Source organism: Photinus pyralis, unplaced genomic scaffold, assembly GCF_008802855.1.
Source record: "Photinus pyralis isolate 1611_PpyrPB1 unplaced genomic scaffold, Ppyr1.3 Ppyr1.4_LG7, whole genome shotgun sequence".
Lineage (NCBI taxonomy): Eukaryota > Metazoa > Arthropoda > Insecta > Coleoptera > Lampyridae > Photinus > Photinus pyralis.
Window position 1 is genome coordinate 25,932,687 of NW_022170738.1, and position 14,850 is coordinate 25,947,536.

The following is a 14,850-nucleotide window of genomic DNA, read 5'->3' on the forward strand; positions in this document are numbered from 1 at the left end:
TCTGCCTGTTATATTAATTAATTTAAATATTATCGCTTTGACTTCCCTATTCTAATTTCGGCGCGTATTTTACTATAGTCTTTATTTCGCCCGTTTGAACAAGCATTATTTATTGTGGTGTGATAAATGACACATTCAGTTAACTATCAATTCTAGATATTACTTTATGTAACTGGTAAATTGGATCTGCGAAATTCATGCTCTCGCGACCTAAAGACCGAATTCTTCTCCCCCGGATTAGTTCTCCTCAAGGTAAATTTCGCGAACTCTCGTCCCACGAAAATGCCTACAAAAATAGCGCCTTATTAATAACAACGGGCATCTTTAATCACAGATTCATCTCGTTCGTTCCTGCCCTACGAATTAAATGAAAACTACTGTAATAAATTAATCCCACGTACGTTTCATTTTACACAATCCAAAGATGACCTCATGCTTAATTCGCAATTTTAAATCACTAATTAAGATAACCGAATCTAATCCAGATGCCGGACAGACGATTTCCGAAATTCATTTACAGGCCACTGTGTGTAATTACGATACATTCTAAAAGAAAAGTGAAATTGATCATTTTTCGAAACAACATTTATTTATTTATTTAGGCATAGTATAATACAAAATTATGATTTAGATCATTTGTTTTCAATCACTCGACGTTTCTCTTGTTTTAATGACTGTTTGACTGTCGATGTAGGTACATTAAACATTGGTTAAAAGTAGAGGTATCTGAAATAATCTATATTAATGCAGTAAGTGGATTAATTTTTAATAAGCACAGAACATTATCAGAAAGGTAAACTCTCAGTAAATCAATAAACGATTTCAAGCTAAATTCCCAGTAGCTATTCCATTGTGTGAGTTGTAGGAGTTAATATAATTGCTCACTTTTGAATATGGCACAGCACTCTCAGCAAGGTGTTGCAGCGGTGTCTGTTCGGCGAGCTTATAAACAATATGGTACCAAAGCAAAACCACTTACTGTTTTAAATGGCTTAAATATGACCATTCCTAAAGGTTGCATGTAAGTATGAACAGATACTACCCATTTAAACTGCCCTGTGTGCTCTATAGCTGAAGAAGAGTTTTTTTTAACTTTTTAATCTCAGTCACACCCCCGCACCGCAAAACAAGTTCAAGACAAAAATCCACTTTACTTCACCAAGGGAAGACCCGATTTTAACCAAACATGAATCTCGCGTAAGAATCTTCTTTTCTTCATTGGCCAAATTGAAATGAATAATTTGTCATTTTTTAAGAGTATACGTTGCCGTTTTGGCAATCTAACGCTATCTCCGATTTTGTTAAAATATAAAGGTACCTAGGTATATTGATTCTTAGTTATATAACTAGACCACCATCTTGCACTGCCAACAAGCTTAGACGCGAGCGCAGATGACGAAACCTCCAGCGCCTAGTCGTTGAAAATAGATTTTTTATTCAATGATTAGTCCGACATATGCCTTTTGAGTCTTAACTCTTGCCCGATAAAAGGCCCATAACCGGGATATGTTAATGGGGAGGCACTCATTACCTATGGAACCGTGGTGGGAAGGTGGCATTTAGACGAGCTAATGATATTTCGGTGAGAATACGCACGTAAGTTGAAAAATAGTGCCACGGGTTTAATAAATCGAATAATTTCTATGGAGAGTTGGCAGAGTAGGACCCTGAAAAGCTGTTGGGCCGCATTAGTTAGGGCGTTAAGTGCAGGTGCGGTCTTCAGCTGCGTTCGTTCCGTTTTTGAGAGTAAACCTGAGCGGAGGAGAACTAAGCGAAAGAGCGATAGGAAAATTGAATTGGGATTGGGGTGCGCGACCTTACGACAATCGGTGAGCTTTTAAAATTATCCGCTGTAATTAGTTAAATTAAATTTAATATAGTGTAGAGGCACTTACATAATATAATAATACAGGAAACTCACGTTGACAACCTGTCGCAAGTGACTGCAGCGCCACCGTGCGGTAGGGTGTGTTCACAATCAAATGTCATATTTGATTTGAAATTTTTGCAACTTTTGATTTGGATTTTTGAAGAGAAAAAGTCGTAAAACAGCATGTCTGGTGGGGTCTGTGCTGTGTATGGTTGTTGCAATGCCACTGTGAAAAATTGTTCAAAAGCATTCTTTCGATTTCCTTTAAATACAGAAGTGTAAGTAACTTTATTGTATATACCCAAATTGTAAGTTTTATATTTTTCCACAAATTTCTATGAAGTTTTATGTTATGTAGGGCCTAGCTTATACTATTGTTTTCATTTTAGGTGCAAGCAGTGGGTGGTCAGTGGCCACAGTTACCAATTTTTACCAATGCATCTTTACCTTTATGTCTGTGTTTTCTTTTTTGGTGTCGATATTACAATCGTGCTGGATTTTCCATATAAATGCATGTAGTGATGTGTGGAAATCTACAAAATTTGAGGATTCAGAGCAGTTTTTCGAATTTTTTAATTACCTGTTAAATAAAAAAAATACAAACTTTTTAAGAACACAAAGGAAAGACTTTTAAAAACATAAACAGGTTGTTTACAAAATATATAAGCTCTTAAGGCAAAATAAAGATTTAACTGTAGGTACTGCTACACTAACAGTTAGCTGAGAGACTTCCTTTAGTAGTTTATTATATGAAACCTCTAGTATTCGCAATGGTTTTCGTATTATTTCTTCATTATTCCACTTCCTCCAAATAAACTTACCCCACCTTACCTTATTAGAAACCTGAAAAGGCAAAAGAAATTATCTACCAAGGTACAGAAATGAGCAGATGAATATTAACTCGCTTTTTTAGGGTATTTATTATTTTTACAGATTATTTTGCAAAATTCTTTATGGATAAACTGATAATATGATGGTATTTGATAATATCATACCCCTATGATGTTAAATACTCTTGGGAATATAAATAATTCTCTTCTTATTTTTTCGTCATTGCACACCGCGCCGTAAAGATGGCGCTCATTCACGTGTCACACGTACGCAAATGCAAATAGTAGCGAGTTTCCTGTATTAATATATTAAGGTATTTGCTTACATTTACAATTAAATTAAGTATAAATCACTTTCAACTCAAACGGAAGCTGACGGAACGGGAAGAACTGTTGGACTCGAACGCCACCAAGGGATGCGAAGGAACTGAAAGCAGAATTACGGTACACGGATACAGCAGCGACTAACGGGAATGCAAGCACGAATTAATTAACAATTAACAGTGTCTACGAGAAATCAAATGCAGGAAAGTGAAACGATATCCCCCTTTATAATAATAGAAGGAAGCGTAGCTTACGAGGATGCAAAAGATCCTTTCTAAACAACACTTTACCTTTTAAAAAATTCGGCTATTTCATGAAGGGATCGACAGTTCACCAGCCGACACACAGCGTATTCGGTTATCTACATCTAAAAATTAAAACTTCCTTAATTCATTGTGGAGCCTGCTTACGTCCGATTTAAATTAATTAAAAGCGCTTCTTTTAAGATCCATCACGACCTAATCGGATGCTGTTTACTGCATCTCATTTAATTAGCTACCGATAATAAATTACACTTAACTTGCCGGATAATATTTCTAAATTCATCATTCTAATATGAACACCTATTGTCTCTTGGAATTTCCCAGGTCAGCCCAAAAGACCCTTTATCAACTGATGCGTGCATAAAACTGCATGGCCTTGCAGTTTTAATGCGCGTTTTTAAATTAGCATAGGGAAACTAAATCATCTAATAATATTATTTAACTGAAATTCTAAAATATGAATTTGCTCTCGTCTTCTAAATGACAAGAGCTTTAGGCCGCAACAAAGATAATTGAAATATGTTGACGTGAACGGTTGCAAACGACGAATTAATTACAGCTTTTGTTTACGATAACGGCGGCTGAAGCACAACTCTAGACATTAAATCAATTACGTTTACGTTATCTCTTCGACTCCTAAAACCAACATAAATACTTTCGCACGACACTTTTCGTCAAGAATCGCGGATAACGGAAAACGTTCCCTACCTCCTTCTTGCAGACGGGGAGAGAGATTTTTGTCGAGTGTTGATAAAGCCGCTACCTTTTGTAGCATTACTGTGCGAACATCTCGCGTCTGGTGGCTACAACATCAAAAGTGGCCTTTGTTTTCGGATTATAAGTATCGGTACTCCAATAGGTACTTGGTTCGGTGCGGGAGGTATTTCTAGCCTAATAATGGTATTCCAATGCTGCAACAGCGGGGTGAACTGCAAAACTTGATTCAGTGGTCTCAAGAGACACAAAACGTTGTCACCTAACTGATCTCTGTCGGCCGAATATTCCCATTGTTATTACGTGGTACGGTTACTGTGGTACGGTACTGCACAAACCAACAACCATCTTTATTGTTACAGATATGGACTATTAGGTTCGAGTGGCTGCGGCAAAACAACACTTCTGAATTGCATTTTAGGCCTCAAAAAAGTTGATTCTGGGACAATACTAGTCTTCGGCGCCATATCCGGTTCGAAGGAAACTGGAATACCGGGACCCAGAGTTGGTTACATGCCACAAGCAAGTCTTTTGCGCCTACCTATTGAGAAAACAAACCTATAGCACTGTGTAATTATAGGAACTTGGATTAATGCCGTTTTTTACAATCGAAGAAGCAATAAGGTATTTTGGTTGGTTAAATGGATTAGAACAGGACAGGATAGTATCGAGAATCCAGTTTCTAAGTACCCTATTGGCTTTACCTGATTACAAAATGGTGATAAACAATCTTAGCGGTGGTCAGCAGCGGAGAGTCTCATTGGCGTGTGCCTTGGTACATGAACCAGAACTGTTAGTCCTCGATGAACCTACAGTTGGTTTGGATTCCATTTTACGTAAAGAGATTTGGGATCATTTATTAAAAATACGTAGGAAATCGACAATTATAATCACAACCCATTATATAGAAGAAACTTCTCAGGCAGATGTAGTAAGTTAATGTGAAAGGACTCTAATATGGTAATGTTTTTCAAGATCACGACTTTTCTTACATTTTTTGAAGAAACTACTTACGCTCCCTCCCGAGTCATTATCCTTTACGCACGTTATTCCAAGTCTATACATTTTGATATCTTCTGTCTCCTTCACAGGTAGGATTCCTTCGAAAGGGATGTTTGCTTGGTGAAGATTCCCCACGTGATTTGATGTTACGTTTTAATGTTGATTCTCTTGAACAAGTGTTTCTTAAAGTGAGTCTAAAACAGAATACAGACGATACACATGACCCTGAAGAAGATGATTTTATTGTAAATGATGTTCAGCCTGCTTTGAATAAAGTGCACGATAGTAGTACTACGGGGAACCTTGTTTACACAGTAGGCACTAAAAAAAATTTAAGCAAACAGCGCGTGAATGCACTTTTATGGAAACATTTCACATGGATGAGACGAAACTGGGACACTGTTTTCATATTCTTTTCGGTAACTATTGTGCAAATTGCTACATTTTGTTTGGCGATTGGACATAATCCCAAAGATATACCCGTGGGTCTTTTGAATTACGAAGTCAAGCAATCGGATTGCAATTACACTTTAACCTGCAACGCTACACATTTAAGCTGCATCTATTTGCAATACCTCAAAGAAAACGGACTAACATTGGTAATCTTCCGGATGCTTCAATTTGTGAAATAAGTGCATTTGTAGATTGATTATTTCTCCGAAGAGGCGATTACTACATCGGTTAATAAAGGCAAACTGTATGCTGCAATAATAATAAAAGCGAATTATTCGACAGGATTAAGACACCGAATTAAGCAGTGGAATTTTGCAAGCTCGTGGGATTTTGAGCAGGGCGAAATTGTAGTCGTATGGGACACCACAAGTAATAACCACAAGTTGCACCGTACCATATTTTAACAAAAACTATTGTAGATGCAGCCATTTCCAACTTCATTAAAATGTATTTATACAACTGGTATCAATTGTTTGTTCAAAATTTTTTGGAAAAATGTGGTATAAAGAAAAAGGTTCTGACTCTACCTGTGCGGGTATGTTTTTCGGGCATGTTATAGGTATATTCTCGGGTATATTTGAGTTGGAAATCACTCATATTTATTTATTCTCTCGCATGAACTGTGAATAAAAACGCTTATTCATTCAGAAATTTTGCAGGTAGAACAACCAGTGCATGGTTCAGCCCAATTAAATTTTACAGAGTTTTATATACCCGGAGTTACAATCACGTACGTACTTATAAATTTAAAAAAAAACGTTCTGAACGACTAATTTCAGCGTATTATTTTTTATGTCCATAACGTTGACCTCTTTATATCTAATAATTGACCGCAAGGGCGGAGATATGGACCGAGTGTTACTTTCTGGAGCTACTTTAACCGAACTCACAGTATCATACCTAATTACGCAATTGACATGCATGCTCATCGAAGTATTTATTGTTTTTGGAATTCCATATATCGCATTTGGGATCACACAAAATGGATCTTCTCTTCTTATAATCAACTTAGGAATTTTGGTGGGCTTATGCGGAATGGCTTACGGTAATACATGTGACGTTTGTGTTACTTTGCATACGATTTATTTGTATAGGATTAACCATTGCCTCGGTCTGCATAAAGGAATTTTCAGCGACGACAATGGCGCTGGGATCGATAGTGCCTTGTCTATTTATTAGTGGAACGATTTGGCCAACTCAGTGTATAAGTCCCGTATTACAAGGGGTTTCTTCAATTATACCATTAACTAGCGCAATTGAAAGCCTACGGTGTATAATGATTAAAGGATGGGGACTGAATCGTCCAGCTGTTTATAAAGGATTTATATCACTAGTGATTTGGATTACATTATTATTGATAACTTCAATGATTTTGATGAGGGTTCGCAATCGGGCTTAAAGTGTCAGAGGGTTTAGCTTAGTAGTAAATGTGTTGACGCAAAGTCTAGGTGCAAAAATGCCATAACAGTTCCTGAATTATCGCAAATAACACAGTGTTAAACTTAGAGGTACCTAAACATTATAGAAGTTGTTTCACCCAATAAAGTGTATTTATTCCGTATTTATCCCTAAAAATCATTCGGATACATCTAGTGTGACGGTATATTTACTATTTCAAAAGATTTTGCATTTTACCTCTACGCCACTAGTAAAATAATAGTTATTTACCTGAAACCGCAACATGTATATAGAAAACTTTTCCAAATTAAATTATTCATATGTGTGAAATTTTGATACCTAATCACGCATGGTAAAATCACTTTATTTAATTGTTTCCATAGAGACTTCAAAATAATTAAAACAATCAGTGTCATTTTTAATGCAGTTTGCAGTTTATGCTTTGTACTTTTCAACTATACAGTCATTGAATAACTTATTCAATGAATGATCTAATTGTTATTTTGCATGTACTAGCACTGTAAATGGGAGTCAGGCAAAAATATTACAGTACTAGCAAAGAGTAACCATCTCTTTGGTACCTACTTAGTCAGGTAAAGATCAACTTTCTAATGTCAAAATAGCCCTGAAATTTAAATTTTCTTGACGGTTTCAGGTAATAGTATTTTACTATTAGGCCGAGCGCATACATACAACTGTTGCATCGACTAAACTGTTTTGTCGAGTTTTGTACTTTTCGTGATTTCTACCATTGAATAATAAAGATTTATTATTCAATGTTTCTACTCAACTAAACAGTTTAGTTGATGGAGGTGCGCATACAATCGATTTTTTTATGTCCTCAAATCGACCAGATACTGTGTACATCCTATACTCAGCAGAGACTTGTTATACCATACTCATTGATAGATTATCTAGCTAGTGGAATATTTCATACGTTACATTCTAAGCTAAAAGAGCACCTAGACAAGTTTTTCAAAATTATAGAATGAGCGAAGAAAACTTATTTTTACTAAAGATTTCTGCTATAGTGTAGATATGCAGGATCTAGTCTATTTGAGGTAGATTACTCTTGAGATCGATTGAAAAAATAAATAATGAAATAGTTCCCGCCATGGTGACAAGAGACATGACGCCGCTTCCAATGCTTATACGAGACTGGCAATTGCAGTTGCAGTCACAGAACAGTTTACAGTTCTGTGATTGCAGTTCAGTCGCGGATCGACTGTTTAGTCGATGGTTTGTGTACACATCAATACAATGCATTACAAATTGTGCGCTTGATCTTGATCGATAGTTGTCCAACTTTTAAATCAAAAGCAAATCGATAAAGCTTTTTGACTTTTTTGTCGAGCAACTATCGAGTTGACAGTATGTGCGCTTAAATATATTCTTTTATACATATGATACACAACAAAACAGTTGTTCAACTAAAAGTTGTATGTATGCGCTAGCCCTTAGGCTATTAGGTGTAGAATTGGATTTTTACTCCAAGCTAACGTGATCTATATTTTTGTTTTGTTCTTTTTTTTTGTATTAGTGTACTTACATGTAATATACTCGATTACCCATCACGCACGAGCCTTGGCTTATGTGATTGTTGCCAATTTTTTCATTATATCAATAAATAATTATATTATGCTAAATAAATACAAATACAATATTATTAGCCAGGTAAGTGAGTTTTTACTGGCGATAGGAGAAGTTGACTGGCGAGCCGATCTCAAGGAGATCATTACAGGTTCCTTGTCAGTTCTTTTCCTGTAAATAGAGCAGTCGTGAACTGACTTTTGTAATGACCTTTGGCGGCATTGCTTGACTTACCCTATACTTCCTTACAGTTGGCAACACTAAACTTTCAACTCGAAACCACGGACGTTTCGCGGCACCTTTGAATCTCGGTATACTATCACAATACTATGAATCACGTATTCTTGAGTATGACTCAAGGATCTAGTAACGCTGCCCGCGTTAAGTTATATCCCCACCCTAATGTGACGTCATCAACGGACCTGGGTGTCAGAATTGAATGTTATAGTTTGCTAAGTTGTAAACCCTGGTGTGTTGTTCAAGTGTAGGTGAACGTGATCAGGTGGTTGTCGTAGGTTTTTACCGTAGTAAAGATCAAACCTGACACGGGAACGGCAGCGGGACGGACGCGGGATACATTTGTACAGCGAGATTATGCAAGTATAACGTATGCGAACTGCTGCATCGGTATGCATACGTGCATATGCCGCTGTACAAATATATCCCGCGTCAGTCCCACTCCCGTTCCCGCATTCCCGCGTCGTTTTGAGTGGACTTTAAGGCCAAGGGTGTCTGGAGAGTAGGTATCGCGTGTGGTTTCTCGGAACTTGGCAAGATTATCCAGTGATTTTCCCAAACGGTTATATCGTGTATATGTGTTTTCTGCGGAGACCGAAGAGTGTACAACTCATTTTGGCGTTTTTTTCTGGTTGTGGAGGATGTAGAGTAGGGTGTGAGAAGTGAACATTAGGGAGGTGTGAAGGGATCGGAATGTTGACCAGAACTTTTAAGTCCGGAAGAGTGCCAGACTGAATCGAATGCTTGTCTGATTTGGAGAAAGGCCGCGAGAGTGCAGTTGCCGTTGATCTGGTAATTTTCTTTTTCTCTTAACTTTGGTGCACCTGAGGGATGTAAAATCAATATGGTAGGGAGGTAAGAGATTGATAGTATTGTAATTTAAATTTATTACGTGATTTATTTACTTATGTGCATTTGCATTTATAACAGTCCTTAAATAGATTGATTTATAGCAGTTAAATATTATTTGTTACTAAAATTTATGACATGTAGATTTAAAACGCACGAGCGCCAATGTCAGTACTTACCACTTCGGCATCGATGTTGGAACTAACTTAAACACGATTCAATTTGCTGTAATAGCAAACAAACACTTCTATACTCTATTCATTTTAAGAAGGTAGTGGTAGAAATCATAGGGAAGCTTTGACCTTCACTGTGATTGGTTAAACCACGAGTCTGTATTACGCCGAAAAATAAAATGTGTGACCAATCTTGTTATGTTAGTAGTTTCGGTTACGAACTAAACTGTCGAACTGACATTAGATGACAATTTCAATGATCCAAACGTGAAATCTTTTGATTTATATTCATATTTTTCAAATTTGGTGCGGTTTTATATTTATCCTGTGTGCGTCTATCTCATAGATATATAAATACCTAGATACAGCCATCCTTAACAAACGTACCTCGGTTTTTAAAAAACATATCAAAGAAATTTGTACATCTCTCCATTACTTTCTAATCAAGATTAAACATGTTCTATCTCTTTTTATTGCATTAACCACTATGTCGTACGTGAATCGGACGCTTAAAACTAAGCGCGTCCCATAAGTCATGTGACAGTTGACACATTTCACGATCGCGCGAAATCAAATCTAACTAAAAATATTCGCCCTAAACATGATGGGCGGTTTTTTCACTAAATATTATGTAATTATTGCGTTATCAATTGAATACGAATAACATTAGTGCTTGCCATAATGATAGACGCGTCCATAATTGTTATTCCTGAAATAGTTTTATTACATAGAGCTACGCCATTCAAATTTGTGATTATGTTTACCTTGTTTGACATGATGTGCTGCAGTGAATTCATTGCTGGCTTGCAGAATATCAAAAAAACCGTAAGTAAGTAAAGTTTATGTTCAACATTTTAATTTTAATTGCATGGTTTTAGGCGTAATGGTAAAGGAGATTAAGTTGCGACAGGAAGTGAATTCGTTTCCAATTATCATTTTGGCCTATATGATGTTGATGCAGTGCGTTTGTATCATGATCACAAAGAAGGATCCGTGCAATATTCTTAGGAAAACGAGTTTTTAGACTGTGTGTGCGTGCAATATCAAATTTTGGTCGCTACGCGTCTTGCCTACCTTTCGGCATATGTCCATTCGGTGGGGTTTCTTTTTGAAATTATAGTGCTAATTGTAGCAAAGAGTAAATTATGGTTACTCTTTGATTGTAGTAAGTAAGCTACACATGTACATTTATTAAAAATAAATACAACACCTTAACAATGATATCCAATTGGCGATAATACTCATTTAGTGAACATTCATTACGTTTGTAAAAGCTCACAATCCGAATCATCGTCAGATGAAATTGACAAATTCGAATCATCACTGTCATTATTAACACTTATTATAAAGTTCAGCCACATCAACCAAATATAACTTCTCTTTTAAATTAATCACTTTCCACATGTTCACACACTTTCTTCCAGTTGTCAGCTGTAATTTTTTCAAATTCTTCATTTGCCAGCTTTCTAAGTAACATCTTCCATTTTAAAGGTAACATTTCTTGCTGCTATGCGATTTCAATAAATAAAAAGGCGGTTTATTTATGTTGTAAAGTCTCAAATCTGATAATTTTCTGTGTGATTTGTGCTAACAATTTGATTGACAGTTATAATAAATAATGCGAATCTTGTCTTCCACACTCAGGGTACCTCTATAAAGGATAGCGCTATACGTAATTATTGTGCCGAAAGTGATGGTAATAGATGGTACGTCCTTTTGAACTATGTTGGGGTATGGCTGTATCTATGTATTTATATATCTATGGTCTATCTTTAAACACAGCGCCATCTACTACCTTCTTATAATGAATGCAGTATAGAACTTTCTCGAATAAACAAATCCTATTTCGCGGAAAGGATGCGACGCAGCTTAGGAGAGAAATAGGTCGGTAGGAAAATAGTCTAATGAGATTGCGGCGTTGGTTTTGCGATCAAAGTTACTGTAAAGAATTTCCACAGCGTTCAGAGGTATGGGAGTTGTATGTAACGGTTGTAAATGTTGGATAATATAATATAATGTGATTGCGCAGGAGTAAGGTAGTGTAGTATCCAACACAGAACAGTAATATTACTGTTTTGTGGTATCCAATCTGTTGATGTCCATTCGGGATGCTGTAATGCGTCCACTTTTTATGGTGACCATAATCGTTTAGGGGAGATGTAGAAGGCTTCAAAAAAGGAATTGAAGGCATTTGTTTTGTATGCTATAATAAATTTGTCAGAGCTTTGGGAGTAAGAAACATTTTTCTACCAATCAGAAACACTGGTTGCAACCACCCTCTGCAACTCAAATTTCGCGCCAAAAGTGCAGTGATATTCGGTGGATCCACCAGGGCGCCCAATAAGAATAAAGGATCACAAAATTACCAAAAAAAAATAATAATAGGACGGGATTTCTCGTTCTGTCACTTTTACTTCATAAATGATCCAAATTTAATTGCTACAAATATTCAAATAATAATGGCGAACGAGTTAAAACTGTTAAAAGTTTGTAAAAACGGATTTGCTCAGGTATGGTTAGAATTCTTACATAACAATGTACTTAAAGGTATTTGAATTTCCGATAACATATTGCAATGCCTTTTAGATACGCAACTTTCATCGCACCGCTCCAATTTTCGCCGATAAACCTAAAAATAAGAAATTTTCAATTTACCGCTGGGATCCGGAACATAGCGGTCAGAAACCCTACCAAAAAGAGTATGTCGTCGATTTAAATAAGTGTGGTCCCATGGTGTTGGATGCCCTCATTAAGGTCAAGAATGAAATGGATCCAACTTTAACCTTCCGCCGGTCCTGTCGCGAAGGGATTTGTGGATCGTGTGCGATGAACATGGATGGGCTTAATGGCCTCGCATGTATTACGTAATACATGTTGCAGTTTCCTTGGTTATTATGATAGTGCAACTTTTTAGGAAAATTGACTCCAATTTAAGTAAACCCATGAAAATATATCCTCTACCTCATATGTATGTAGTGAAAGATTTAGTGCCTGATATGACACACTTTTATAATCAGTATAAATCGATTCAGCCATGGCTACAACGTCAGTAAGTGCACTTGTAGTTGTTCGAATTGATTCAAATTAGACACATTTCAGTGACGAGGTAGAAGTTGGTAAGCATCAGTATTTACAAAGCACGAAGGATCGTGATAAGTTAGATGGTTTGTACGAGTGCATTTTGTGTGCTTGTTGTTCTACCTCCTGTCCAAGTTATTGGTGGAATGGTCAAAAGTATTTAGGACCTGCTGTTTTAATGCAGGTATGTATACCTACCTGCCATTGGGTGGTTCGCACGAACTACAACCAGTTTAAATTAATCAGCAAAAATGGGAAGTGTAGTTAAACAATTCTTTTGTGTTTAAGGCGTACAGATGGATTATTGACTCGAGAGATACTTCAACCACCGAAAGATTGGAACGTTTGAAAGATAGTTATGCAGTATTTCGCTGTCACACTATTATGAATTGCACTAGTGTCTGTCCCAAGGTATATCATTCAACAATATCAGCTGGATATTAATTATTAAATCTTTAGGGATTAAACCCTGGTCTGGCAATTGCACACCTTAAGCGACTAGTCGTTGGACTGGAGAAAAAGCCTAATCCAGAAATGGACCCGGTTGCTCTTCATAATAAGTAAATAAATTGTAACATTTTGTTTTCATTTTTTATAGTGAATACTGGAGGAGATTATATGGTGTCTTAATTAAATTATGAATATTATTTGAAAGGCATTGAGTGTACACACTTTTTGAGTTTTATTTCATGTTGAATAAAAAAACAACAAAATTGTTGAAATGCATTTGATTGTAATATAACCCCCCCTAAACTAGAGAGGCTCTTGTGGGTCGATTATGGTAATTTTGAATCCTACGTTACTACAGGCATTGAATTTATAACTAAATTCAATGCTACAGGTTATTTTCCGCTGTAATGTATTTCAGTACTTCCCAAAAAGGCTCTAGGAATAAGAATGTGTAAGCGAAAATATGTAAATTAAACAAGTATTTTTATTTATTATTATGCGCATTATCTGTGTGCTCCTGAATTTGAGTTTCAACAATGGACACTCAAGTTCATTGCAAATGGTAGAAAATCTCAAAATGGGATGTTATAATGCAAAAGTCAGCAAGGAAGTGATCAAAACGTTACTTATAAACTAATGTGTTAATAATGTAATAAAGTGTATGGGGAGGTTGTGAGTTTTGATCGCTACTAACTTTTGAATGGTTGCCCAGTTTGTTTTTATTAGAAGCACCTGAGGGACGCCTCTGTGGGTAGATATCTTAGGAAATCGTCATAAATGGGAAAGGTAACCCTGCATTTCAACATGGGGGCTAAGTTTCCTTGAATGAATTAGTTTTAGACTTAGAACCAAAGAATACTTCTTTGCTTAGAACATAGATATATATTGATGTGAAATCTAAGAAGTTGACCATGTCGAGTCCGCGCATGCGCAGCGAGTTACTCCAATTCTTTGCCGCACTACATACCAACCAACAACGTTCATAAGGATCATAACAACCTCCAAAACCCTTCTCACCAACGGTATCTCTACGGGTCTGGAATCCAAACCATTGTCCTTACAGGTTTTAAGCTTCGTGGAACCGAATCCACGCCCCTTTCGCGGTTCTGCTGTAGCTTGCTCGGTGGAAATGGTATGCAAGGCCGCTCCCCTGTCTCCGGAATCAGCAAGGCGGTGTGAAACTACTCCCTCTTAAGAGTTCATCATTCCGATGAGAATCCAAGTCTTAATGCGCCTTCTCGGGAAGCATAACATTCGTGTTTTGATGAATGCACATCCTCAACTTGCGAGGTGCCGGCGCCATAGTAGTGATCTGGTGAACTGGTCTACGAAGCCTTATTTATTGCTTGCTTCCATTGGTTGTTTTATGAGCCACGAGCAACGCTATTTGACGTTGGCTTATCGTCCCATAGATCATTTGCCACCTGGTTAACCCCTCAGGTACCAGTTTCTTAATACTATCACATCGTAAGTTGTAATTGCCAACTCGGACATCATCCACGAACATTTATGATCACCCGGTATATCAATTATTATTCACCTACTAGCTAAAGAGTACATTTTTCGCCTGTAAATTGGCGACCTCTAGGATAAATGAAATGCAACACATCGTACGGATG

The 14,850-nt window shown here is 36.8% G+C and overlaps 2 protein-coding genes across 4 annotated transcripts; both read left to right on the forward strand.

The window, feature by feature from the left end:
- Positions 1–1,977: 1,977 nt before the first annotated feature.
- LOC116176802 (ABC transporter G family member 20-like) lies at positions 1,978–6,988 on the forward strand. 2 transcript variants are annotated; one of them, XM_031495570.1, is made up of 9 exons: positions 1,978–2,148; positions 4,364–4,527; positions 4,582–4,932; positions 5,093–5,602; positions 5,648–5,825; positions 5,876–5,991; positions 6,116–6,186; positions 6,236–6,501; positions 6,551–6,988. In XM_031495570.1, the coding sequence occupies exons 3-9, from the start codon at positions 4,594–4,596 to the stop codon at positions 6,853–6,855; spliced, it is 1,785 nt and encodes a 594-aa protein (XP_031351430.1). In that variant the 5' UTR covers positions 1,978–2,148; positions 4,364–4,527; positions 4,582–4,593; the 3' UTR covers positions 6,856–6,988. The 2 variants fall into 2 exon arrangements, with proteins under 2 accessions (XP_031351430.1, XP_031351429.1); XM_031495569.1 differs by having other exon boundaries at positions 4,364–4,932.
- Positions 6,989–11,737: 4,749 nt separating this feature from the next.
- LOC116176803 (succinate dehydrogenase [ubiquinone] iron-sulfur subunit, mitochondrial-like) lies at positions 11,738–13,453 on the forward strand. Of its 2 annotated transcripts, XM_031495572.1 has the most exons (7): positions 11,739–11,901; positions 11,961–12,213; positions 12,290–12,567; positions 12,618–12,752; positions 12,803–12,965; positions 13,070–13,192; positions 13,241–13,453. In XM_031495572.1, exons 2-7 carry the CDS (start codon positions 12,163–12,165, stop codon positions 13,343–13,345), a joined length of 855 nt encoding a protein of 284 aa, XP_031351432.1. In that variant the 5' UTR covers positions 11,739–11,901; positions 11,961–12,162; the 3' UTR covers positions 13,346–13,453. The 2 variants fall into 2 exon arrangements, with proteins under 2 accessions (XP_031351431.1, XP_031351432.1); XM_031495571.1 differs by having other exon boundaries at positions 11,738–12,213.
- The last annotated feature ends 1,397 nt before the right edge of the window (positions 13,454–14,850 follow it).